Source organism: Pteropus alecto, unplaced genomic scaffold (genome assembly GCF_000325575.1).
Source record: "Pteropus alecto unplaced genomic scaffold, ASM32557v1 scaffold134, whole genome shotgun sequence".
NCBI classification, from domain to species: domain Eukaryota; kingdom Metazoa; phylum Chordata; class Mammalia; order Chiroptera; family Pteropodidae; genus Pteropus; species Pteropus alecto.
The window spans coordinates 12,356,917-12,382,395 of NW_006436283.1; the positions used below are offsets into that span (position 1 = coordinate 12,356,917).

The following is a 25,479-nucleotide window of genomic DNA, read 5'->3' on the forward strand; positions in this document are numbered from 1 at the left end:
TTAGCCCTCTCCCAGCCCATGTCATGCTGAGGATGGCCGTGACTTAGTGAGAACCTTGAAGGCCCGGGAAACATCTGGCCTATCTGCAGTGTTGCCAGAAGCAAAGAAGACAAATGCTAGACAATTAGGCCCAGCAATAAACTACACTGACTCACATAACTATTTCAATTTTCTTTTGGCTTTTCTGATTGTGTCAAGATCTGTTTTCTCTCTAGCATTAGATTGTCTACCGTTTTTTCTTTTATTAGGCAAGGCAACCATTGGTTGATCTCACAGATTGCAAAGACCTCGTCAGTTTATAATCTCTTATTTTTATTTATTTTTTATTTTTCACACCTACAGCACCTGGTCTTCCTAGGTGGTCTCCCCTCCAAGTACTAACCAGGCCTGACCCTGCTTAGCTTCTGAGATCAGACAGGATCCGGCTTGTTCAGGGTGGCATGGCCGTAGACTAAGGCTGAACATTATTGAACCCCCCTTTTAAAGGCACAACTTGGGAGATTAGGGCCCTGAACAATACCCTTCGGGAATGCTGACCTAGAGACGTGTATTAAGCCCTACCGTGTGCTCTATGGGTCAGGCGGCAGCCTGTGACATCTTTACAATCCACCCTTCCGGTGGCTGAGATTCTGTGGCCATCCGAAGGCTCCTGATTGAGAATGAGATCACGGAAGGGTGGGGCTCATTCGGGAAGGCTTCAGGGAGGTGGTGTCCTTGGTAAGTTAAGTCTTGAGGGAGTTGGGGCAGGCAAAACCCTGGAGGGATAAAGGAGTGAGTTATAACCCCACCCTGTCCGCTCCCTGCTCCCTCTGGTCAGGACTGAAGACGATTGTGGGGGCCCTGATCCAGTCGGTGAAAAAGCTGTCGGATGTGATGATCCTCACCGTCTTCTGCCTGAGCGTCTTCGCCCTGGTGGGTCTGCAGCTCTTCATGGGAAACCTGCGGCAAAAGTGTGTGCGCTGGCCCCCGCCCTTCAACGACACCAACGCCACGTGGTACGGCAGTGACACCTGGAACGGCAGTGACACCTGGAACGGCAATGACACCTGGAATGGCCAGGAGAGCAAGGCCAGCAACTATACCTTTGACTGGGATGCCTACATCAACGACGAAGGTAAGAATGGAGGCCGGAAGGCTGTGGGGCCAGTCCAGCCCCGAGGGCAGCCCCTTGTGAGATAAGTAGCATAGGGAGGACCTGAGCTTAAACCCATCACTTACCACTTGTCTGACAAGTCACTTGATTTCCCTGATCCTTGGAATCCTCACCTATAAAACTGAGATGACAATACCTTTCTCAAAGGGTTAATGTGACAACAAATGCCAAATTGCTTGGAAAATCCTGAAGCGTTCACTGTAAAAAGCAATGGTCTGTATTCCCTATTCCTTAACCTACACACTCCCTGGTCTCCGTAAATGCTGACTTGTCTGACAAGTCACTTGATTGCCCTGATCCTTGGAATCCTCACCTATAAAACTGAGATGACAATACCTTTCTCAAAGGGTTAATGTGACGACAAATGCCAAATTGCTTGGAAAATCCTGAAGCGTTCACTGTAAAAAGCAATGGTCTGTATTCCCTATTCCTTAACCTACACACTCCCTGGTCTCCGTAAATGCTGGCAGGGCCACCACCAGGCACAGAGACATCCACATCCTATTCACATACTCATACTTCATAGGTATGTGCACATAAGGCACAGTTCTCACACAGCCACCATTAGTCCCCTCGTTGCCTTCTGGCAAATTCTTTAACCTGGTACCCCGAAGTCTAGACTCCCCTGCCCGCTACCTCAGCCCCTGGTCAGGGGCCCCGCGCAGGTACACAGCGTTCCCATGCACACACGTACATGTTCCTCTGGTCTCTTTGTGCCCTGCTGTATTCTGACTGTACAAACACACTAGGCCAGGGGTCCCCAACCTCTGGGCTGCGGACCGGTACCAACCGATCCATGGCCTGTTAGGAACTGGGCCGCACAGCAGGAGGAGAGTGGCAGGTGAGCCAGCGAAGCTTCATCTCTATTTGCAGCTGCTCCCCAGCGCTAGCTTCACCGCCTCAGCTTCACCTCAGATCATCAGGCATTAGATTCTCATAGGAGCACTGGTCCTTGGTACCAAAAAGGTTGAGGACCGCTGTACTAGGCACTGAGCTGACACCACTTGGAGCTGAGCTCCCTGCAGTGTATCTACCCAGAGATCTTGGGACTTGGGGTTGCATAAAGGATGGGGAGAGGCACCCGGACAGAATCTATTCGGTGTGATCCACACACATATGTCCACAGGTGTGCAGTAGGTACATGTGCCCACAGTGTGTCCATGTGGTTGACATGTTTTCTTCGTGTCCTCTGACTCCCAAAGGGAACTTCTATTTCCTGGAGGGCGCCATGGATGCCCTGCTCTGTGGGAACAGCAGTGATGCTGGGTGAGTGATGCTAGGTAATGGGAAAAGGCGCCCCTGGGGTATTTGAAAATGAGGGCTGCTTAGGGCCAAGGACCTGGATGAATGGGAATGTAAGAAAACCCATGGGCATGGATGGAACACTTTCTAATTTTCAAGACTGAAGGATTTTTCCCTTAGGGCTCCCCATCTATCCCCCAGTTGGAGCTTTCCTCCCTCCCTAAAACCAGTCCCCATTCTATCCCCAGGCACTGCCCCGAGGGTTACGAGTGCATAAAGACTGGGCGGAACCCCAATTATGGCTACACCAGCTATGACACCTTCAGCTGGGCCTTCCTGGCTCTCTTCCGCCTCATGACACAGGACTATTGGGAGAACCTCTTTCAGCTGGTACGACTGTCCCCACACTGCTCTTCAGCCCTATAACCACGCCCCACCGTTCCCATAGCCTCTTTAGGGCCTGGCAAGACCTCTGGCAAAGATGTCTCCTTTGTGGGACCCCTTCAGTGCCCCTTCCCACAGGTTCTTGGAGCCCTCCAATACTGGGCACCTGCCCAGATCTGAGCCACGGTATCTTTTTCTCTTTCTACCTTTACGAGATCTGGGCCTGGCACAGACCCCCAGTCCTCACAGTGACTAGTAGGGCAGCTCAGAAATTCAACTCTACCCGTATACAATTATTTGTAGGGCAAGCAGGTTGTGTCTAGGATGCCAGTGTCTTCTGGTCCTTGGTGACGTTTCTGACACTGAGGATGGTAATGAAAATAGCAGTAATAGTAATAACTACCATCTGTAGTTTAGCCTGCCAAGGATGACTATGCCCTGCCTCGGATGGCCTCCCTGTGAAGGGACCCTCTCTCTTTACCTATCTGGGCGATGATTGTGGGTGGGTGAAAGCAGGCAGAAGACCATGTGACGCTTCCTGTCCTGTCCTCACTCCCAGACCCTCCGAGCAGCCGGCAAGACCTACATGATCTTCTTCGTGGTCATCATCTTCCTGGGCTCCTTTTACCTCATCAATCTGATCCTGGCCGTGGTGGCCATGGCGTATGCTGAGCAGAACGAGGCCACCCTGGCTGAGGATCAGGAGAAAGAAGAGGAGTTTCAGCAGATGCTGGAGAAATTCAAAAAGCAGCAGGAGGAGCTGGAGAAGGTCTGGACTCGGGGGAGAGGAGGCCAAGGACCCAGGGACCTCCCTGCCCCTCGGCCTGCGTTCTCCCAGGCGGGCTGAGGGTGAGGGAGAGGAAGGGGCAGGGGCTTCAAGGCAGGGGCAGCAGAGGCCCCAGGCTGGGGGCGTTGGTGTGTCGGGAGGCATCAGGCAATAGAAAGAGTATTTTGCAGCTCCATGCCTCAGTTTCTCCATATGTAACAAGGATTCTGCACGAGGCTCAGTGCAGGCCAAGAAGAGGGGCCCCCATCCTAAAGGACTCGGGAGGAAGCCGAGAATCAAGTAGTTCATCCTCCTGGCTCAGAGATGGACTTCGTGCCATCTCCCTTGCTGGTCCCTAGGCCAAGGCTGCCCACGCTCTAGAAGATGCGGAGGCAGACGGTGACCCAGCCCACGGGAAGGACTGCAACGGCAGCCTGGACACATTGCCGGGGGAGAAGGGGCCCCCAAGGCAGAGCTGCAGCGCAGACAGTGGCATCTCGGATGCTATGGAGGGTGAGTGCCCGGCACCCCCATACCTGTCCCACTCCGCCTGCCATGCCCGTCAGGCCACTCGGGTTCCTGGGGGGTGGGGGGTGGGGCTGGCTGGGCCCAGCTTCAGGACAGTAACTTAATATGGACATCGAAGAAATGACCGTGATAAATATAGTCCCGGCTTAACCCAGCCCAGTTCTGGCTACAAGGCCGAGCTGCTGTGGGAACTGGGGGCTTCCGGGAGGGCCTTGGGGGCTGCCAAGGCAACGGCGAAAGACAGGATAATAATACTAACCAGGAAGGCCCAATGTTCCGGAAACTGGAGATCCTGCTCCTCAAATGTCCTCTGGGTAAAAGTTAAAGGCCGAAGGTCAGACTCCACCCAGACAGAGTCACAGACTCCCCCCAAATCCCCATGCTGTTCCACGAGTCTCAGGAGGAGAGTAAGGATGAGGTAATGAAGAGAGGGTAGATCCATACACGCAGATGGCTGGATGGGCTGAAAGATTAATGGATGGGAAGAGACATGGGTGTACGGCTGAGAGGGAGGGAAGGAAGAAAACAGAGAGGATGGAAGAGAAGGAAGGAAGGGAATCCGTCACAGAAGAGACCTGGTCCCCTTCTCCAGCAACTTGCTTTGTGCCAGGAAGGACTTGGAGGTCCCAGAGGACTTTGCAAACCTCTAGAGGGCACCATGTCACCTGACCTTATATGACAGGCATCCAGGTATCTGTGTGCCCTGCCAGAGAATGCCCCAGGGAACGCTGAGCAGAGCTGACAGAGGAGGTCACTCAGCGCTGCCCTGACTGGGAAGGTTGTGAGACGTTCCAGCAATAACGCCTGCAGCAGCACCCAGGTTGGGGGTGGGGGAGGGGTTACACTCAGACTAGAATCTGCTACCTTTGAGAGAGGTCCAGTTTGCTAATTCTTGGGTAAGGATAAGAGTCAGCTACCCCCACCCCTGTGGTACCCCAATCATGCACTCGAACCTAGGTGTCCATGGGGCTGCCCCCTACTCCAATCCCCTTTGCTCCTCTGTGAAGTGGGAGGCACTAATAGCACTTCCCTTATAAATGTCTGGTGGGAATTAACCGAGGTCATTACCAAGGCCAAGGACTCCCACAGGCCGAAGAGGCCTGGACGGCCCAGAGAGGGAACAGCTTTATCCATGGGCCTGATGGAGCCCCAGGGCTTTAGAGCTGGGGTGACAAGGACAGGGGCTATTTCCAGAAAGCAGCTCTGGTGGGAAAGGACGACGTGGCTGGGGACAGTCTCGGGGGGCGGGTGGCATTATTGCCAGCAGGAGAAAGAGCCCGCAGGGGATCTCTGTGATCCCCAGTAGCATCGGGCAGTGGCAGGTGGAATTGGGACCCGACCTTCAGTAGTGACCTCCCACCACCCCCTGGGGACCCTCAGGCCCAGCTAGAGCAGGGTGGGGGTCATAGCCTTAAGGGGCCACTGGCAGGGGTGGGAGTCACCGAGAGGCGGGGCTTCGTGGGGTGTGTCAAGAAGGCAGATCTTGAAGCAGAGCATTGAGAGAAAGGGCTTGGGGTAAAGCTCACTGAGGGGGCGGGCCTTTGAGGTTGAGTCTGGAGAGGTGGGTTTGAGGGTGATGCACTGAGAGGAACTGGAGTAAGCGTTCCTGAGGGGGCAGAGTTTGAGATGTGGAGATCTATGGGAGGGGGTTCGAAGGGGGGTGGTCCAAAGATCTAGGTGGTGGAAGGTAGCACGTGAGAGGCGGATCCTCATCAGGTGCCTGTTTCCACTCTGCTCCCAGAGCTGGAAGAGGCCCAGAAGAAGTGCCCCCCGTGGTGGTACAAGTGCTCCCACAAAGTGCTCATATGGAACTGCTGCACCCCATGGGTGAAGTTCAAGAACATCGTCCACCTGATAGTCATGGACCCCTTCGTGGACCTGGGCATCACCATCTGCATCGTGCTCAACACCCTCTTCATGGCCATGGAACATTACCCCATGACAGAGCACTTTGACCAAGTGCTCAGCGTGGGCAACCTGGTAGGGAGAGGATGGGGCAGAGGATGGGGAGGGGCGGTCATTCCCAGACAGGACGGGGAGGGGACGCAGGGTTCGATGGGGCCATCTGGTCTGTGTGGAACTACGGGGCACTACTGGGGGGCATACGGGCACAGGCTGCGGTTACTTCCCCAGCACGTGGGGGAAGTGAGCTGGTGTACAAGGGAGGTCCCTGGGCTGATCTATGGGATGCGGTATTTGGGTTTCAGGGTTGAGAGTGGGGATGAGGTGCTGGAATCCTTAAGATCGGGGATCCAGGCCACGCCCTGCAGGCAGAGATGGGGCCATTGGGGCATGGAGGGGTGTGGGGGACAGCTGGGTGACAAGCCTCTCCACTTTCAGTGGTTGTTGTGGGCCTAAGAGGGACTAAGGGACCTGGAAGTGGGCCATATAGCCATGGGCACCCAGGCCCAAGAGGGCCCAGCTCGCCCTGGAGGCCCCCGGACATAGTCCCCCCACCTTCGGCCTCCCTGCCGCTACCATCTTCCCAGCACGGCCAGGCCAGCTCCCCTCTCCGGCTCTTCCTGACCCGCTATTGTTGACACACACTGATCCGCCTGCTTATCCCTGCCCATTAGGAGCATTATCACCTTGTTGCCAGCCCCGGTGCAGCCTGACAAAGGGACAAAAGCCACCTCCTCCCCCAGCCCTCACCAGCCCTTCCCAATTCTCTTCAAATTTTTCCAGGATGGCAAATGGGCAAGATGCTCCTCCCACCCTTGAGGGTGGGGGGCCTAGGGAGAGTAATATTTGTGGCCTGGGGCAGGGCAGGACTGGCTGGGTAGCAAGGGAAGCAGATCCTGCGAGGCAGGCAGGTCTGTCCCATGGAGATGCCCTGGGCAGCCTTGGCCAGGCTGAGTTGGAGGGGCCAGCCTGCGCTCTGGACTTGGCGCAGCTGCCAGGGTGTGCGTGATGGGCCCAGCCCGCCGCCTGCTCACCCCCTGCCCACACTCTGCTGTTTTCTGGGCACCTGCTGCAGCCAGGGACAGCTTCTAGGCGGGGCCCAGCATGTGCCTGGGCAGGCTGTGGGCCCAGGGCAGCTGGTGCCCGGCAGGAGGGGGGCTGTGCCCAGGGAGCTTTCAGGGGCTCCGCAGCCCTCAGACTCCATCCCCAGGATTTTAGGGGACAGCTCTGGCCTTCTCATTGTTCCCAACTTTGTCCCCTCTTTGGCCCCTGCCCTAGACTTCTGAGTCCACCAAGATGTGCTGGGTTCTGGGACTCCTGCCAGCAAAGGTAGAGAGGCTGTAGAGTGTAGAGACAGGAGACTGACGTAGGCAGGTCCGAGACCTGACTCGTCCCGTGTGGGCAGCGTGACTGAGTGCTTGCCATCAACTTCGAGCCTCAGTTTTCTCATCTCTGTGACCAGTGTGCTAATCCCTCCCAGCTCCATAGAAATCAGCCGACTCTCGAGGTCATGGTGCGAACCAGAAAGTGATGCGAACACTCTGTAAGTGTTCGATGTTACTATGCGTACAGGGAGTCCCCAAGAAGTTAAGTGGCGGCCCATGGTCATGTGGCCGGAAACAGTTGAGTCCAGGTCTCTGGGTGGCCCCGTCTGCCCTGTGGCATGGCCCTTCTGTTCTTCTCCCTCATACACGTCAGCCTGGCCCCTCAGAGCTCTGGACCCCTCCCCTCGGCCAGGAGGTGGGAGTAGGGTGGGACACTTCCAGGGCCATGCGCTCCCTGACGCTTTGTGACAGGGACCGCACTCCACCCCACAGGTCTTCACGGGCATCTTCACAGCGGAGATGGTGCTGAAGCTCATCGCCATGGACCCCTACGAGTACTTCCAGCAGGGCTGGAATGTCTTTGACAGCATCATTGTCACCCTCAGCCTGGTGGAACTGGGCCTGGCCAACGTGCAGGGGCTGTCTGTGCTTCGCTCCTTCCGGCTGGTGTGTAAGGCCCCCAGGCCAGGGCCGAGGCGGGGCAGGGCTAGGACCCCCGGGAAGGTGGGAGGAGAAGCCCTTCTGTCCTCCTGCGTTGCCACTCCACCCTCAGGAACTTTCCTACTGGAAACGGGGAGGAAGGGAGCCCCCCCCATTATCACACAGGGCTGCTGAGGGGGCCAAACGACAGCCCAGGAGCTTGACCCCCTTAGTGACCTTGAGTGGCAGTGGAATGAGGATTTCAGCCCATACCACAGACCTGAAAGCTGAGGCTTGGGAACCTCATTAGTAATGAAATGGAAAGGTCGAAGTAGTTTCCTTTCCACCACCCCATAGGAGCGTTTTTAATATTTTTTAAAACTTTATCACGAGACCTTTCATGCACCTACAAAAGTATATAGAGCGTATAATATAGCCATGGGCACCCAGGATAAAAACCTCTATGTACGTATCACTCAGCTTCAACAGCCATCAGTACTCTACAGTTCTCCTTTCAACTGTCCCCCAACTTTATGTGGGGGTGTATGTTAAAGCAGATCCCAACATATAATTTCATCTGTATCTTTAACAGATAAGGACATTTATTTTTTTCTGTTGAGCATAAGGTGGTAGGTAGGATGTGAATGTTCCCATTGAGCAGAGAGGCAAACTGAGGCCTCCAAACTCTCAGGGAATGGGAGGTAGAGCTGTTTGAGATGGTTCCTTTTGCCAAAGATGGGGCTGGGCCAGGGGTCCCTGAGCCTCATTCGCCCCTGCCCTCCCCCCCGGCCGGCAGCTGCGGGTCTTCAAACTGGCCAAGTCGTGGCCCACGCTGAACATGCTCATCAAGATCATCGGCAACTCGGTGGGGGCGCTGGGCAACCTGACGCTGGTGCTGGCCATCATCGTGTTCATCTTCGCCGTGGTGGGCATGCAGCTGTTCGGCAAGAGCTACAAGGAGTGTGTGTGCAAGATCTCGTCGGACTGCAGCCTGCCCCGCTGGCACATGCACGACTTCTTCCACTCCTTCCTCATCGTCTTCCGCATCCTGTGTGGGGAGTGGATCGAGACCATGTGGGACTGCATGGAGGTGGCCGGCCAACCCATGTGCCTCACCGTCTTCCTCATGGTCATGGTCATCGGCAACCTCGTGGTGAGTGAGGCCCGCTGGGTGGCTCCCCCACCCTCGCCCAGGAAATCCAAGTGTCTGGGACGTGGCGTTCCTTTATTTCCTTGGAATCGGGCTGTCATTGGAGGGCCCTTTCCCTAGGAGGTTGAACTTTATGAAATCTCTGATACTCAGCTCTTGCCTACCTTTCCCTTTTCCCCCTTAAAATGGCAATCTTTTGTGGTTTCATCCGGTGGCTCTCAAATTTTTACCTGCTTAAGAATCACCTGGGAGTTTCTTAGAACCTAGATTCCCGCCTCACCATCCCCAGAGTCTAATTTGGCAGCTCCGGGCCAGGCCTGGGAATCTGCATTTCTAATGAGCTCCTGGTGATGCCGCTGCCTCTGGCCCAGGGATGGGACTCTGAGTAGTACTGCTGAAACCTAGTTGTCTTGGATAAAGTAACATAATAACTGTAATCAGACAGACCCATGTTCTAGTCCCAGCTCCTTTGCCATCTGTGTGCCCTTGAACTAATGACTGCTCTCTGGTCAGCTGGGTTCTCTAACTCCACACGTAAGAAAAATGGTAGATACTTTAAGAGGTAGCTGGGAGGAGTGGCCGTGACGGCGTGCAAGAAGGCACAGTGTGAGGTGGGTCCCAGGAGCTCCTGGGCCTCTTGGCCCTTCTCCCACCCTCTCCCCGTCCTCCGTTCCTGGGAAACGGGCCTCGGCATTGAAAGAATCCAGAGATGGCAGAAACAACATTCATCCTGCTTTCTGTGGCTCAGGGCCTGGCACGTGGGGCTGGTGCAGGGCGGAGGTACAGGGGCCGATGAGAAACAGGGCCGTGGGCCAACTGACGAGCATTTCTGTGGCTGGGGCCTGGGAGACGTCTCTCCTCTCCCTGCTGACCCAGACTCCTCCTGTTCCCTGGGTGGGGTGGGGATCTGTCCTCCCAGGAGTGCTGTGCCCAGCTGCCCCAATGCCGTGGCGGGCACTGCCCTGGGCAATGGGGTGAGGAGACGCACGTCCCCAAGTTCTGCAAAGGCCTGTGGAATCCTTAGGCTGCTGGGTCAGCGCTTCTCAGATGTCACCAAGCTCCGGCTGGGGCAGGAACAAGCTGCTGGGGGTGGAGGGGGGTGTCACCTCGACTGAGGAGGAGATCATGGGATAAGGTCCTGAGCCCCCAAGGGCCATTTAGCTGGGAGGACTCACGGAGGGAGGCTTTGTGGAGTAGAGAGGGAGAGACAAGATGCCGGGTAGAGCTCTGGGGCGGGATTAGGGTGCCGGTAGCAGGCTCCAAGTAGCCGTTTGTGAATGTAAGTTTAAGGGCCTGAGGGTGACTGAAAGTGTCTGTCTATATGTGTGACAACTCTAAAACAGTTCAAGCCCCCACTTTGCCGCTACTGACTGGGACTTCTTGAGCAAGTTATTTAACCTCTCTACCCTTAGTTTTTCTCATCTGGAAAATGGGAGTGCTAATGGTGGTGACCTACTTCCCTGGGTGGTCCTGAAGGATACATACACAAGTCTAAGTGCTTAGTAAAGCACTTGGCCCCGAGGCCAGGGGCATTCACGTGGGTGCAGTGGTGGTGTCGATCCCCGATCGCCGCCATCAGTATCTGAGGATCGGGCTCCTGCGGTGTGCCAGTCCCTGCTCAAAGGGCTTTATTTACATTAATGTCGATCCCCGCCATCAGTATCTGAGCATCGGGCTCCTGCGGGTGCCAGTCCCTGCTCAAAGGGCTTTATTTACATTATCCCTAATGCTCTTGACAATTCGGCAAGGCAGGAAATGTTAGCTCTGTGCTTGGAGGAGGCACTGCCCAGAACTACACAGACAGTGAGAAAAGGAGCCCAGACTAGAACCCGGATCTGCGTAACTCCAATAACAGTGAGATTAACAATAGCAGCAATAGTGATAGAGAAAATGTCAGCACCAGCAACCCCGATGACGCCTGACCCGATGACGAATGCCTCATTTATCCGGCATTCCAAGCACTTTCCATGTCTTCATCTCTACTTTGTAGATCAGGAAGCAAAGGCTCCGGGAGGTAACTTAGCAACCTGTACAGGATTTGAACCCAAGCAGTGTGGCTCCAGAGTCTGGAACCACTTCACTGCACTGCCTCTGTATGCATGTCACCCACACCCTGTGATCACAGACACAGACGTGCGTGCACATGCACGTGTACGCACGCGCACGCACGCGCACACACACACACCCACACACACACGACACCATTTTCTGGCCCAGCTCTGTGGCTCTCCCACTTTGCTCAGAGGGAGTGGAATGGCTAAGGGAGGCAGCACTGCCAGCTTCTTGGGCACTGTCCCCGCCCTCCCCCAGGCTCATGGACAGATGTCATCGGAGGGCATGGGGGCACTCTGCTAGGGAGGGAGTGTGGGGACCTGAGTCCCCTATGTGCATGGCACTTGGGTACTTCCTCTAGGTTCCCGTGAAGAAGAGGAAGTGACTGGATCATAGGTAGCCCACCCCTCCGAACCCCGAGGGGAACGTGAAGTCGATCCCCCTCTCGCTGGCCCTCCTCTCCTCGCCTTGCCTGAGGCGGCTATTTCTGTCCCAGGCAGGAGCCGTGTGCAAACCCTGCTGACCCAGAGAGCAGCTAATTCCCATCTCAGATGTGTTTCTGGCAACTGGACACCTCTCCCTGAAAGAGGGAAAGGAAGACCAATAAATTTTGGTGGAGGGCAAAGGCAGAGAAGTAGCTAGGGGCATAGAGATGGAGCAGAATCCCCTCCCCACCCCCACCCCCAACACATTTTCCCAAAGAAAATATATACAACATATATATTTTAAAGCTATTGTGTTAACGAGACAGTTAAGACAGTGACAAAAAGACCTTGGAAGACACTGGTGAAAGTCGAACAGCAAGAGACACAAGGAGAAGGTGGGCAAGGGTGGCCAGTTCACATGTACCCTACTTCCTTGTGTCCACTCGCCCACCCAAGCCCTCCCCAAAGCCCCCAGAAAAAGAACCCAGTCCTGCCTTCCATTATTGCACACATAATAGCCAACATGTTTTGAGTACCTACTGTGTGCTCTATTTTGTACTGATCTTTTCATTCTTACAATGCAAAGAGGAAGGTACTGAAATCATCCTCATTATACAGATGAGAAAACTAAGGCACAAAGCAGGGATATGCCTTATTCCTAATGCTCTTGACAATCCCTAATGCTCTTGGGGTAGGTCTGACCAAGCAGTGTGGTTTCAAAACCTCTGTGCCCGTCTCTGCTGCCATGCAAATGCGCACACTGTATTTGTCTCATCAAGTGTCTGTCTCTACTAGGCAGGAGCTCCCTGAGGCCACTTATTCCTGTGTAGTAAATGTTCATCCACTGGAAAATAAAGTTGATGGGGGCTAGACCAGTAGCCTCTTAAGACCCTTTCATCAGGGCTATGGGAAGAGAACCAGGCGGAGCAGAGAATCTAACAGGGAGAAATGAGGGTGAATAGCAGGAGGTCAAAAATCCCTTCCAGAGCAATAAGAAATATGCATCTGAGCCCCAGGACCACGGGGCCTATTAAAATCCCACTTAACAGACAAAAGAAGGCTCGAAAGATTCAGGTTCCCAGTAAGTCTTGGAAGCTTGAAGATGTGTGTCCTGTTCTTTGTGGTTCAAGTGGAGGACAATGTCCCAGAAAGAGCCCCTGTCTGTCACCCAGGGGACCTCCCCAAACCCTGCCTCGGCCTCAGTCAGCAGAGTCCTACCCCGTGCCCAACCCTCAGTCTCTTTATCTGAAATTTGAGGTTGATAGTAACACTTCCCACCTCCAGGAGCAGTCGAAAGGATTTCATTAGGTGACGTCCTTTTAAACGATCGGCATGGGGTAGGTCTGACCTGGCACCCTCGGGGGCTCAGAGGCTGAGCTGAGGCTCCCCCACCCCTGACCCCCAGGTCCTGAACCTCTTCTTGGCCCTGCTGCTGAGCTCCTTCAGCGCCGACAGCCTGGCAGCCTCGGACGAGGACGGCGAGATGAACAACCTGCAGATCGCGATTGAGCGCATCAAGTGGGGCATCGGCTTCGTCAAGACCTTCCTGCTGGGGCTGCTGCACGGCAAGATCCTGAGCCCCAAGGAGATCATGCTCAAGATCGGGGGGCCCGGGGGTGCCGAGAAGAGTGGCCCCGAGGACGAGAAGGAGCCGCCACCTGAGGAGGGCGACGAGGACCTAAAGAAGGACAATAGCATCCTGAACCACGTGGGCCTGGCTGACGGGCCTCCCCCCAGCATCGAGCTGGACCACCTCAATTTCATCAACAACCCCTACCTGACCATCCATGTGCCCATCGCCTCCGAAGAGTCTGACCTGGAGATGCCGACGGAGGAGGAGACGGACACCTTCTCGGAGCCTGAGGACGTCAAGGTGAGCCCGTCACGGGGCCTGGCTTGAGGGGTCGGGGGTCAGATAGACAAGGCTTCACATTTTTGTGTGACCTTGGACAAGTCTTCAAGCTTCAGTGTCTCTACCTGTAAAATGGGGGTGACGACACCTACCTCGTGGCACCTCGATGGGCGTTAGATGAAATGGCGTGTGTAAAGTGCTTGGTGAGCTCCTTCTGAATGGTGGCTGTTATTTCTGTTATTAATACTATTATTATGACCCGCCCTGCCTGTTCTGACAGCCTGGTACCCCTTCACTCCCACCCCGCAGCGCCACCTGGGCCCCATCTCACCAGCAGGTGGCGCTCTTGGACAGGCTGTTCTGACCAGCCGCACCTCAGCTCTGGGGCTAGGACCCAAGAGGCCTCTCTTCATCCTCTTCTGGGTTTGAAACCCCTGCCAAGCTCTTGCCATTGTCATCTGTTTCTGTTTAGAACCCACCTGGGGCTGGTTCCAATATCCCAGTGTGGGCCAAGCTAGGCCTAGACTTGGGACTCAGAGACCTATGGGTTCGGTGCAAGGAGAACCGAGATCTGGGGCTCAGCCTCTGCAGGAACCTGACCCCCCACCCCAGCCCGTGCAGGGGGCCTGCTGCTTGACCGAGATGCCGCCTCTTCATGTCCCTCCTCTTCGAGGGTCAGGAGGGACTGCCGGTCACCTGCAGAAGCTCACACTGAGGTTGGGGCCTTTCCTGGGCCTCCCGGGGAAGCTGACTCTGAGCCCCCTCACCCACCCTCCAGCTCTGGCACAGGAAGGACTAGCATAAGCTAGGTCTGGGCCCCCTGCCCACCTCCACCCTATTGGCCCTGGGCCTGGCTGGGCACCAGAGCCTGGATGAACTTTGCCCTGAAAGCTCTTGACTTCTTATTCCGCCCCCAAATATGTGGCATGCTGACTTATCAGGAGGCCGCGTGCCTGCCAAGCTATAAATACCCAGGGAAATGTGGCACCGGCCTCAGTAAGAGGACTAGGGGTGGGGGAGAACCCCCAGGGCCAAGGCTCTGGGCGCTCTTTAAAGAGGGGCAAGCCCGGCTCCCAGAGGGATTGTGAGAATGCGGGCACATGGGCGGGGCACGTGGTGCATTGGATGCCCCGTGCCTCGACCTTCCTTTCTGTCAGCTGGGCACAAGACCCTCCTGGTGTTCTGGTCATCATTCTGGATCCGGAGCTGGCCTCGAGCTGCCCTCTCCATTTTCCCCTTCAGGGGCCTTAGCCCTAGCTGCGAAGAGGTCCCCTTGAGGAGTGGAGTCTGGGCCTGGGATGCTGACTGGGCAGCACCGGGAGGAGGTGGGGGAAGGCCTGGCCAGGCCAGAGCACCAGTGTCCCATCAGGTTATCTTGGCCCCAGGCTGGAGCTTCAGCTGGGAAAATTGTCCATCCTTTTTGGATCCCTCAGCCCCTGGGGACAAGAAACTCAGGCCCGGGAACGCTGGTTGTTATCTGCGGGCTGTGGCAGCCCCTGTCTGTCCTGACCCCCTTTCGCGCCCCTTCAGATGTGCCTTCAGGCCTCTTGTTCCTCTGCTGCCTTCCTCATGCCACCCCACTCCTCCCAGAACCCCCAGCAGCCCAAGCCACGCCCAGCCCACTTGTCTCCCAGCCTCTTTTCATACCTGAGGCCCTCACATGTCTCTTCATGTCCTCGCCACCCGTGCTCAGGCCTCAGCCCTGCCCTGTTCCAAATCTAAGTGCCATGAGAGCAGGAGCACAGCTGCCATGGTCACTGGCTCTTCTGCACAGGCCACGGTGCCGGCTCCATGATCCGTGGGTGAGCGGGCAAGTGAATGGATGAATGAATGAATGAATGAATGAATGAGAGTAGGTCTGCTCCACCTCCTCTTTCTCCTCTCCCTCTGGCCTCCTACTCTGATCTCCTCCTCCCCACCTGGTGGGAAGACCCAGGGGTCACACCACCCTGTGGCCTCTGCAGAAGCCGCCTCGGCCCCTCGACGCGAACTCCTCCGTCTGTAGCACAGCTGACTACAAGCCCCCCGAGGAGGATCCTGAGGAGCAAGCCGAGGAGAACCCCGAGGGGGAGCAGCCTGAGGAGTGCTTCACTGAGGGTGAGCCCACACGTGTGCACCCCCACCTGGCCTTGTGCCCCCCTAGCCCAGCAGACCGCAGCCCATCGCCTCCTCCGGGACATCCTGGGGACATGCACATCACTGAAAGCATGCGGGCCTCCTTCCCCGGATGCTTCCCTACCCTGCTGCACCAGGGAGGGGTGTCAGAGCCAGGGTGCCTCCAACCCCCAAACCTGAGCCTCAAGTGTGTGCAGTAAGTGACGGAAGTGCCCTGAGCGTGGCCATGCAGAACCCCAAAGAGCCCAAGTGTGGCCGGGCGTGAAGCAAGTGCTCAGGAATGGCTGCTCCGAGACCGTCATCCTCCTCCTCGGCTTCATCTGTGTGGAGAAAGGCCTGCCCAGCCCCTCAGGAGACAGCCCTGGAGAAATATCTTTGCCCAGAGAAAGTGGGCTGTGCAAAGTGAAGGCTACCTGGGTGGAGTGAGGGAGGATGGGGTCGGTTGACAGCTACAGGTCGGTTGACAGCTACAGGGCAGGCGGCCTACATCCCTGCATGTCTTTCCTCTGTGTGTCCATCCCTGGAGGCAGTTGGCACATGGGCGGAGTAGGCTGTGGAGGGAGGGCCTCGAGGGAGGGGCTGGACCACCCTACTTCCCACCTATTTCCAACCAGCAGTGGAGGACATGGAGCCAGGTGTTGGGGGCCCCAAGTGTGGGGGCAGCGCGGTGGAGGGCTGGAGCGTACACCCCAGGAAAGTACAGGGAACATACTGCCTGCATCTGGAGGTGGTCCCCAGGCCTGTGACGTCATGCCCCGCTCACTCCCCCAGCCTGTGTGCAGCGCTGCCCCTTCCTCTACGTGGACATCTCCCAGGGCCGTGGGAAGACGTGGTGGACCCTCCGCAGGGCCTGTTTCAAGATCGTTGAGCACAACTGGTTCGAGACCTTCATTGTCTTCATGATCCTGCTAAGTAGTGGAGCCCTGGTAGGTGCCACCCTGGGGGACGGGCATGGGCAGGGGCGGGTGCCAGGCCCAAAGCAGCGACAGGCGCCGGGCCCTTCCACACTGTGGGAGGGATGCAGCCTGCACAGTCTCCAACCCAGAGTCCTAGAGGAACTCACCTGTGGTTGCAGGATGCATTGTAGAATGTATTAATTTTCTTAAAGCGACAGTTAGGGTCTGACTCTGTTTGCAGCCGGCCACAGGTGCCTACCAGGGAGGAGGATGGGAAGGCCCTGGGAATCTGGTAGGACAGGATTGAAGCTGCGCCCCTGTGAAATTCCCTGGCAGGTGACTGAGCATTGCTACTATTCAGCCTGGGGAAGGGGAGTTGAGGGGCTTCTCCCCACAGGGAAACTTGCTCATCCCATGATGGGCACATGGAGTCTGGGAGAAGCCTCCAGCCTGCCCCAATCCTCGTCCCCAGGTCAGCCCCCTGGGAACCAGCAGCATCAGACAGGGTAGGGGACGTGGCTGCTGCCCCGGCCTCCCGGGCCCTGGCCTCCCCCCACCATGCTGGTGTCCCCCCAGGCCTTCGAGGACATCTACATCGAGCAGCGGCGTGTCATCCGCACCATCCTGGAGTACGCTGACAAGATCTTCACCTACATCTTCATCCTGGAGATGCTGCTCAAGTGGGTGGCCTACGGCTTCAAGGTGTACTTCACCAACGCCTGGTGCTGGCTCGACTTCCTCATCGTGGACGTGCGTGTGACCCGCAGCCGGTCCCAGAGCCTGTCCTTGGGGTCAAGGGCCTTAGGAAGCCTCAGCCCAAGGGGCAGGAGCTGCATGAGGCCACATAGCGCATCAGAATCCCCATCAACGTGCTCCCGCGGAGACTGGCCTCTGGGAAGGGGGATAATGGGCTAGGGGGACCGCTCTGCTCCTGAAAGAAAGGGGCGTCTTGGACGGTCTTACTTAACCGTCCTCGCCAATATCTGTGGAGGATTTTGTATCCTCTTTGATGGTCATGCAGGCCTCCTGTTTACGGTCATCTCAGTTAATCGATGACATCTCTGGAACCCAACCCAAGTGCTGGGACAGTGCCCAGCAGACAGGACCACCCACTAAGGAAGGGGTCTGGTAGAGACACCCTAGAGCTGAGTCCAGGAAGACCCCCGTGGGGGACCTGTCCCTGAGGACTGTGTCCCTGGGCTTGGGGAGGGGGCAGTCAGGGGCCCCGTACTCCCTGACAGCACCCACCCCACCCCCCCTTTCTCTTTACAGGTCTCCATCATCAGCTTGGTGGCCAATTGGCTGGGTTACTCAGAACTAGGACCCATCAAATCCCTGCGGACTCTGCGGGCCCTTCGTCCCCTGAGGGCGCTGTCCCGATTCGAGGGCATGAGGGTGGGTGTTGGGGGGCCTCTGAGTAGGACTGGGGAGTGGGGAGACAGCTACCGCAGGGCACCGTGCAGGGGTATGTGTCTGTGCTCTGGCCACCAGCAGGGGAAGCAGAGGGCTCTGCCCACCGCCCTGCTGAAGGCCAGGCTTGCTCCTCCTGCCCCCACCCAGGCGCCCTCCCACGCCAGCCCCCACTCCTGCTCTCAGACCTGCTCCTCAGCTTATCTCTGCCACCACTGGGGGCAGCAGAGGCTGCAGCAACTCCCAGGAGGGCCCTGTGGCAGGGAGGGCAGAGGGAAAGCTGGTCGGTGGGGGGTTTATGGGTGTCCTTCCCAGCCTCAGACCAGGCCCACCAGGGATCTGAGACTTGAGCAAGTGGGCAGGTACTTGTGCCCCAGGCTCCGAGCCTGCTGACCCTTGAGCTCAAGGTCATGCCAAGTTTGGAAAGATCCCCTCAGGCCCTTGATGGTGGAAGTGACAGGTAAACAGGGTTTGAGCAAGACTAAAGGGGCTTCCCCAGCGAAGGGAGGTCTGCTGGGAACTCAGGAGGGTCCACGAAGTGGCTGGTCGTAGGCCAGCAGTGCACTCAGCCCCAGTGACTCTCCCATTCATGCAAGGGGGAAAGCCAGTACAGGCCCCACCTCCACCCCAAGTGGGAGACCCCTCCCCTCTGAGCGGAAATGACCTGCCACACAGCTGTTTGGTGCCTCAGCCAGGAAACCCCCACCCCCCAGCTATCAGGCCTGTGCCACCCACTCTGTCTGGAGGTCATGAAACATCTCCTCCTTGAAAAGGGACAGTTCTCAGATTCAGAGCAGCCTGATATAGTGAGGCTGGTCTGTGTAGCCAGGACCAGTGGGGCACAGGGCTCTGGTCACGGGGTGCTGCTGCTTTGAAGACCCTGGTGGCTTCTTTTCTGTGCCTGTCTCTAATGCTGTGAGCGGATGAGCAGGAGGTCGGTCACGGGGCCTGAGTTTCCTATGAGGGCTGAGGAAAGAGTATTTGTCTCCTGCCTGGTGACCCAACCCAGGCCACTTCCAGAGAAGCCCAATAGTCTCGCTGTGGGCTGACAGCTCAGCCAAGCAGAAAGCCCTCTCCAACCAGCAGGCTGTTGTTTGCTCCCCGCCTAACCCTGCTGTTTGCTCCCCGCCTCCCCATACAGCCCAGCAGACTTCTCCCCAGGCATGGCTTAGGTTAGCCCTCCTCCAGGAAGGCTAATTCCCTGAATAGCCATGCCCAGCCCAGCCTGGTCTCCTGGTTAGTGCAGGTGGGGAGCCATCTCCCAGAGGAGTCCTGGTTTCCTCCACCTGCCTGGGAGAAATCTGCAGTGACGCCCTCCCCGGCTCCCCAGGTGGTGGTGAATGCCCTCCTGGGAGCCATCCCCTCCATTATGAATGTGCTGCTCGTCTGCCTCATCTTCTGGCTCATCTTCAGCATCATGGGTGTGAACCTGTTTGCCGGCAAGTTCTACTACTGCATCAACACCACCACCTCGGAGAGGTTTGACATCTCTGAGGTCAACAACAAGTCCGACTGCGAGAGCCTGATGCACACGGGCCAGGTCCGCTGGCTCAATGTCAAGGTCAACTATGACAACGTGGGTCTAGGCTACCTCTCTCTCCTGCAGGTGGTGAGTGTGACCCACTGGCCCTGCAGGGACCTGGGCTGGAAATGCCCCCTGTCTCTCATTGTACCTGAGCCCATGGACACTTCTTACTCGGGGGCTGCCCACCCTCTTCCAGTGCTGCGGGACCTAAAGTAGGATCTAGACCTCTCTGGTCTCTAGTGGCTACCTGCCCAGTGCAGCTCTGGGCAGGCAGCCTCTGGGGAGGACCAGGCTGGGCCAGTCGCAGGGAGCTCAAGGATGATGGAGGCAGGGAGCAGCCTCCCGCCCTCACATCCAGCCATACTCCCTCAGGCCACCTTCAAAGGCTGGATGGACATCATGTATGCAGCCGTGGACTCCCGGGAGGTGAGTAGGGGTTGACGAGATGTGGCTGGTGAGTGAGCCAAGGTGAGGACTCAGACCAAAGATACAGTGGCACACTCTGCCCATCCTCACCTCCAACCCCGTGCTACCTGCTCAGGAGACTCCGAGACCCCGGGGGTGGACAGGTCTACCTCTGAGCCCTGGACCCTCCTGCCCACTGTGGGATGGGGAGCACAGAGCAGCCAACGTGTACCGCCAAGCCTGCCCAGTACACCCCGTCCCTTCCTATGTCCCCTGTAGAAGGAGGAGCAGCCACAGTACGAGGTGAATATGTACATGTACCTCTATTTTGTCATCTTCATCATCTTTGGATCCTTCTTCACCCTCAACCTCTTCATCGGTGTCATCATCGACAACTTCAACCAGCAGAAGAAGAAGATGAGTACTCATCTCTACCTTCCCTGCCCCCACCCCCGCACCAGGCCACCTCCTCCTTTCCTTGGCCCGCTCATCCCTTCGTATTGCACAAATGCTGGAGGCATGGTTGAGGCAGTGAATCTGGGTTCAGATCCCACCGGGCAACCCTGAACAGGTGACTTGTCCTCCCCAAACCAAGGTTTCCTCATCTGTAAAGTGAAGGTGATGCTACCCTACCTCTCTGGGTCGTTCAGAAGGACCCAAAGAGATGTTGATGGAAAGTGGCCCAAAACAGGCTGAGGTCGTGCTGGTCCCCTTTCCTCTGTCACCCCACCCCTCTCTCGTCCCTCAATCCCCATCCCTGGCCCCTCCAGGTTCCCCTCCCACTTTCCAACTGGTCCCCCTGCTGGAGTGGGGGATGCTTTAAGGCTAGTACCTGAGGTAGGGAAGTCCTAGAGGCAGAGAAGGGGGACTCCCCAACCTTATTGGCCCCATCTCACTATACTTTGGAGGGAAAGACATCTTCATGACTGAGGAACAGAAGAAATACTACAATGCCATGAAGAAGCTTGGCTCCAAGAAGCCTCAGAAGCCAATTCCTCGGCCTCAGGTACCGGCCCTCTGTGCCCCTCTTCCCACAGCCTGTATGAGCCTCCTGCCTGAGGGTGCCCATGGGGAAAATACAGCCTGCACTCTGCCCTCCAGGCTGTGTCTCTGGCATGAGGCTGGGTCCACCTGCCGGGAGGGTTGCCCTTTGCAACCGTAGCGAGGCACTGTGTGCAGAAGCATCAGCTGCCTGCCGAACTCCAGTCACTGGTTTACCCCTCACGTGGCCCTGCAGAGCACCCCCCCACCACTGTCCATTCACCACCTCAGTTGGTGGCCTCGGGGGCAAGGGCCTCTAGAAGGAGGAGGAAAAGGATGGCCCTCCCCAGTGAGCAATGGCTTTGGGAGAAGGGGGAAGGGCTGCTTGGGCGGTGGAAGGATCTCAGAGTAAGGAGGGTACCCCTTAATCCCATAGAATGGCCTGGTCTGGTGGATCCGCCCTCCCTTTCCTGGCCAATGCCACCACAAGCCCTGACACACACACACACACACACACACACTCCCTCTCTCTCTCTCTCTCTCTCTCATACTGTCACGTCATCCCGTGTCTCCTTCCTGTCCGTGTCCTGTGTGGGCCCTGACTACTCCCCTTATATCCACCCACATACATTCCTGCGCTCCCATCTGTGCTGCAGAACAAAATCCAGGGCATGGTGTACGACTTTGTGACGAAGCAGGTGTTTGACATCACGATCATGATCCTCATCTGCCTCAACATGGTCACCATGATGGTGGAGACGGATGACCAGAGCCAGCTCAAGGTGGACATCCTGTACAACATCAACATGGTCTTCATCATCATCTTCACGGGGGAGTGCATGCTCAAGATGCTTGCCCTGCGCCATTACTACTTCACCGTCGGCTGGAACATCTTCGACTTTGTGGTTGTCATCTTGTCGATTGTGGGTGAGCAGGGTCAGGCTGGGCTGAGTCATTCAGGAAGGTCAGGTGCTCCCGTCCCCATGTACGCACACCTGCTCCTGCATCTGGCATGCTCACATACATGGTCACATACACACACATGCATGTGTACCTGGCACTCACACTTAATGCGCAAAGGCACATAAGAGTGAGCTCACAGGCAACCTGTCACCTGCACACATGTGAATACACCTCAAGAATACATTTACCTGACCAGTAGGTACACACTCACGTGTCCATGTGCTCAGTGGCGGTTCCAGTATCTACACACCCCGGAGAAGTGCACGGACATGCGTGTGCTTGTGATAGTAACTAGCAACCATTTATTGTGCATTTACTTGTTCTCTGACACTGCTATGCATTTGATAGGCTTTAACTCACTAATTGTTCATAACGCCATGAGGCAGGTACAGTTTTCACCTCCATTTTACAGGTGAGGAAGCTGAGTTACAGGCATTAAGCGAGATGCCCCGAGTCACACACAGAGCTGTCCTCTCTCTCTTCCTACCTCCCTTCCCCCTCTCATCTGTGGCATCTGCAAACAGCCTTGGGAATGGACCTCACCTTAACCCCACCAACTCTGGCTTATCCTACCTCCATCCATCTGTGTCGGGGCGACGATGTAGCCCCTGGCCCCAAGACCCCTGGGGGAGCCTTTCCTAATGGGTGGGGCCATTTGGGCTCTGCTCCGAGGGTCGAGCTTCTACTGCTCCTTCGTGGGGAGGAGCACACCAGGCAGGGCCCCCTTGAGCCCTGCATGCCCCCCACTCCCTAGCCCAGCCTCTCACCTAGGGCAGCAGCCCTCACCACTTCCTCCCTGCAGGCCTCGCGCTCTCCGACCTGATCCAGAAATACTTTGTGTCACCCACACTGTTCCGTGTTATCCGCCTGGCGCGGATCGGGCGTGTCCTGCGGCTGATCCGCGGAGCCAAAGGCATCCGGACGCTGCTTTTTGCCCTCATGATGTCACTGCCCGCCCTCTTCAACATCGGCCTCCTCCTTTTCCTGGTCATGTTTATCTACTCCATCTTCGGCATGTCCAACTTTGCCTACGTCAAGAAGGAGTCAGGCATCGATGACATGTTCAACTTTGAGACCTTCGGCAACAGCATCATCTGCCTCTTCGAGATCACCACGTCAGCTGGCTGGGACGGGCTCCTGAACCCGATCCTGAACAGCGGGCCCCCCGACTGTGACCCCACGCTAGAGAACCCGGGCAGCAGTGTCAAGGGTGACTGTGGCAACCCCTCCATCGGCATCTGCTTCTTCTGCAGCTACATCATCATCTCCTTCCTCATAGTGGTCAACATGTACATCGCCATCATCCTGGAGAACTTCAATGTGGCCACGGAGGAGAGCAGTGAGCCCCTCGGCGAGGACGACTTTGAGATGTTCTATGAGACGTGGGAGAAGTTCGACCCTGACGCCACGCAGTTCATTGCCTACAGCCGCCTCTCCGACTTCGTGGACACCCTGCAGGAACCGCTGAGGATCGCCAAGCCCAACAAGATCAAGCTCATCACACTGGACCTGCCCATGGTGCCTGGCGACAAGATCCACTGCCTGGACATCCTCTTCGCTCTGACAAAAGAGGTCTTGGGAGATTCGGGGGAGATGGACGCCCTCAAGGAGACCATGGAGGAGAAATTCATGGCAGCCAACCCGTCCAAAGTCTCCTATGAGCCCATCACCACCACCCTCAAGAGGAAGCACGAGGAGGTGTGTGCCATCAAGATCCAGAGGGCCTACCGCCGGCACCTGCTCCAGCGCTCTCTGAAGCAGGCGTCCTACATGTACCGCCACAGCCAGGACGGCAGTGGGGACGGGGCCCCCGAGAAGGAGGGGCTGATCGCCACCACCATGAGCAAGATGTACGGCCATGAAAACGGGGACAGCAGTGTGCAGGGCGAGGGGGAGGAGAGGGGCTCATCAGGGGACACTGGACCTGCCATGGGTCTCACACCCATCAGCCCCTCAGACACCGTCCTCCCTCCCTCCCCACCCCCGGGGCAGACAGTACGCCCAGGGGTCAAAGAGTCTCTGGTCTAGTAGGTGGCAGCAAGGTGGCCAGTTGAGCCTGGCAGAGCCGAAACGTCCCTGAAGCTGCCTACTCGCTGAGGGAGCAGGGCTTTGAGTCTGGCACTGATCCGGCTCCCGGGCTGGAGCACCTGCCTCCCCAAGCCATGGAAAATGGGAATCGCAATGCGATGCTCCATGCAGAGCCTGAGGCCCCTGCCTCCACGATTTCACCTTCCAGCTGCTCTCACCTCCTGGTGGGCCCTGCTGCCCCTCTTCCTGGCCGGGGGAAAGGGGAGATCAGAACATCGGAATCTCTGTCCCCTGACGTGGAGAGGGGCTGGCCTACAATGGAGGGACTGGCTGCCCTCCTGCCACCAGAGTCTTAATGGCTGCTGGCCTCTCCCCAGAAAGTGGCTCAGGCCCCCCAGGCCCTCCTGGACAAAGTTGTCTTTGCCTCAGCGAAAGCAGACACCTGCCCCCAGGGCCTGCCAGCCCTCCCCAACTTCACCCGCCAGCTCAGGAGTCCCCTGGAAAAGGGAACAAACTGTCATGAGTCCGAAACGGCTCCACAAGCCTGATCGGCCACTGGATCCTGACACATCAGGCTGGGGTTGTGGCCCCTGAAGCCGTTTCCTGGTGCGTGCACTGTCCAGGCCTCCGCTTCCCTGGCTGGCCCCTGGGGGAGAGCACAAGGCAGGATCCCACTCGGGAACTGCATTTTTCTAGGAAGCACAGATGGGGAGCACAGGTTGGGGCCACCAGAGTATCACTGCACTGGGGGCTCTTCTTGGCCTGAGCCCCCAGACCTGGGGTGGGGTCAGGGACCCCAGTGCTCAGGAGGAAAATTCTTGTCCCCCCCAGCATCCTACCTTCCTTACTCCTCATCCTTTCCCTCCACCCTCAAAGGGATCCTAAGAATGTTACAGTAGAGCCCATGTTAGAGACTTCACGCTGGCTATACATGGCCCACCTGGCCCGGGCCCAGCCTTCCAACTTCCCGCTGCCACCCGGCACTGCTGCCCGCACGGCTGATATGGGCGCACTGGCCCCCAGAGAACAGACACAGGCTGAGCTTGGAAGAGAGACCCGCTCGGAGGTCACTGGATTTATTCACTTGCGCGCGTGCCTGTGTATACAGCTGTGTGTGTGTCCAAGTGTGTGAACCACCGCGTCCCACGAGGCCCACATATGCACGTGTGTATGGGTATATTTGTGTACATGTGTGCCAGTGTGCCCTGCGGTGTCTGGCTGCTGTGTGCATTTGTCTTCTGCGTAGGCCTGTCCTGTGAGTGGATGTACAAGTGTGAACATGTGTGGTAAGGCTGAGTCCCTGTTGGCCTTAGTTCCTCTTCTTTTTCTTCTTGTTTCTCGTGAACAATTTGATTAAAACTCAGGAAGCAGCAAAACCTCCAAAACACCATGTGTGTGTGTCGGTGCATGTGCACGCCCACAGGCCAGGGCCTTCCTTTCTGCCTGCCCCGCTCTCCGGCCTCCTCGCCGCCCTGCCCGGCGTCCCTCTCGCTCGCTCCCCATGAGTCCATCCTTCCCCCTCCACTGGTTCTCTTTGTCACACCATCGTCCCAGCCCTGCTCCCCGTCTCCTGCCTGTGTCCTCTGTGGAAGGAGGCCCCACTCCTTCTGTCTGTCGCTTCCTTCAGAAGGTTCATCCTGCGGGGGCGCAGCCTCCTCCCTGACCAGCGCCCTGCCACTCACTGCCTTTCCCTGCTCGGTCCCGGACTGGTCCCCAGCTCTTTGGACTGGATATTCTC

At 57.0% G+C, this 25,479-nt stretch overlaps 1 protein-coding gene and 1 pseudogene across 1 annotated transcript in view; one reads left to right on the forward strand and one right to left on the reverse strand.

The window, feature by feature from the left end:
- The window catches only part of SCN4A (sodium voltage-gated channel alpha subunit 4), a 29,705-nt gene extending 5,960 nt beyond the window's left edge, over positions 1–23,745 (forward strand). Inside the window, exons 6-24 of the mRNA XM_006912308.1 lie at positions 818–1,114; positions 2,356–2,419; positions 2,644–2,785; positions 3,339–3,548; positions 3,905–4,058; positions 5,815–6,053; positions 7,793–7,966; positions 8,736–9,092; positions 12,972–13,439; positions 15,383–15,515; positions 16,305–16,459; positions 17,006–17,179; positions 17,702–17,824; positions 19,170–19,448; positions 19,737–19,790; positions 20,049–20,186; positions 20,671–20,775; positions 21,407–21,677; positions 22,516–23,745. Coding sequence (XP_006912370.1) covers positions 818–1,114; positions 2,356–2,419; positions 2,644–2,785; positions 3,339–3,548; positions 3,905–4,058; positions 5,815–6,053; positions 7,793–7,966; positions 8,736–9,092; positions 12,972–13,439; positions 15,383–15,515; positions 16,305–16,459; positions 17,006–17,179; positions 17,702–17,824; positions 19,170–19,448; positions 19,737–19,790; positions 20,049–20,186; positions 20,671–20,775; positions 21,407–21,677; positions 22,516–23,741 — 4,763 coding nt within the window. The 3' untranslated portion in view covers positions 23,742–23,745. The remainder of the gene's footprint in view (positions 1–817; positions 1,115–2,355; positions 2,420–2,643; positions 2,786–3,338; positions 3,549–3,904; positions 4,059–5,814; positions 6,054–7,792; positions 7,967–8,735; positions 9,093–12,971; positions 13,440–15,382; positions 15,516–16,304; positions 16,460–17,005; positions 17,180–17,701; positions 17,825–19,169; positions 19,449–19,736; positions 19,791–20,048; positions 20,187–20,670; positions 20,776–21,406; positions 21,678–22,515) is intronic.
- LOC112480078 lies at positions 334–452 on the reverse strand (annotated as a pseudogene).
- Positions 23,746–25,479: the final 1,734 nt, after the last annotated feature.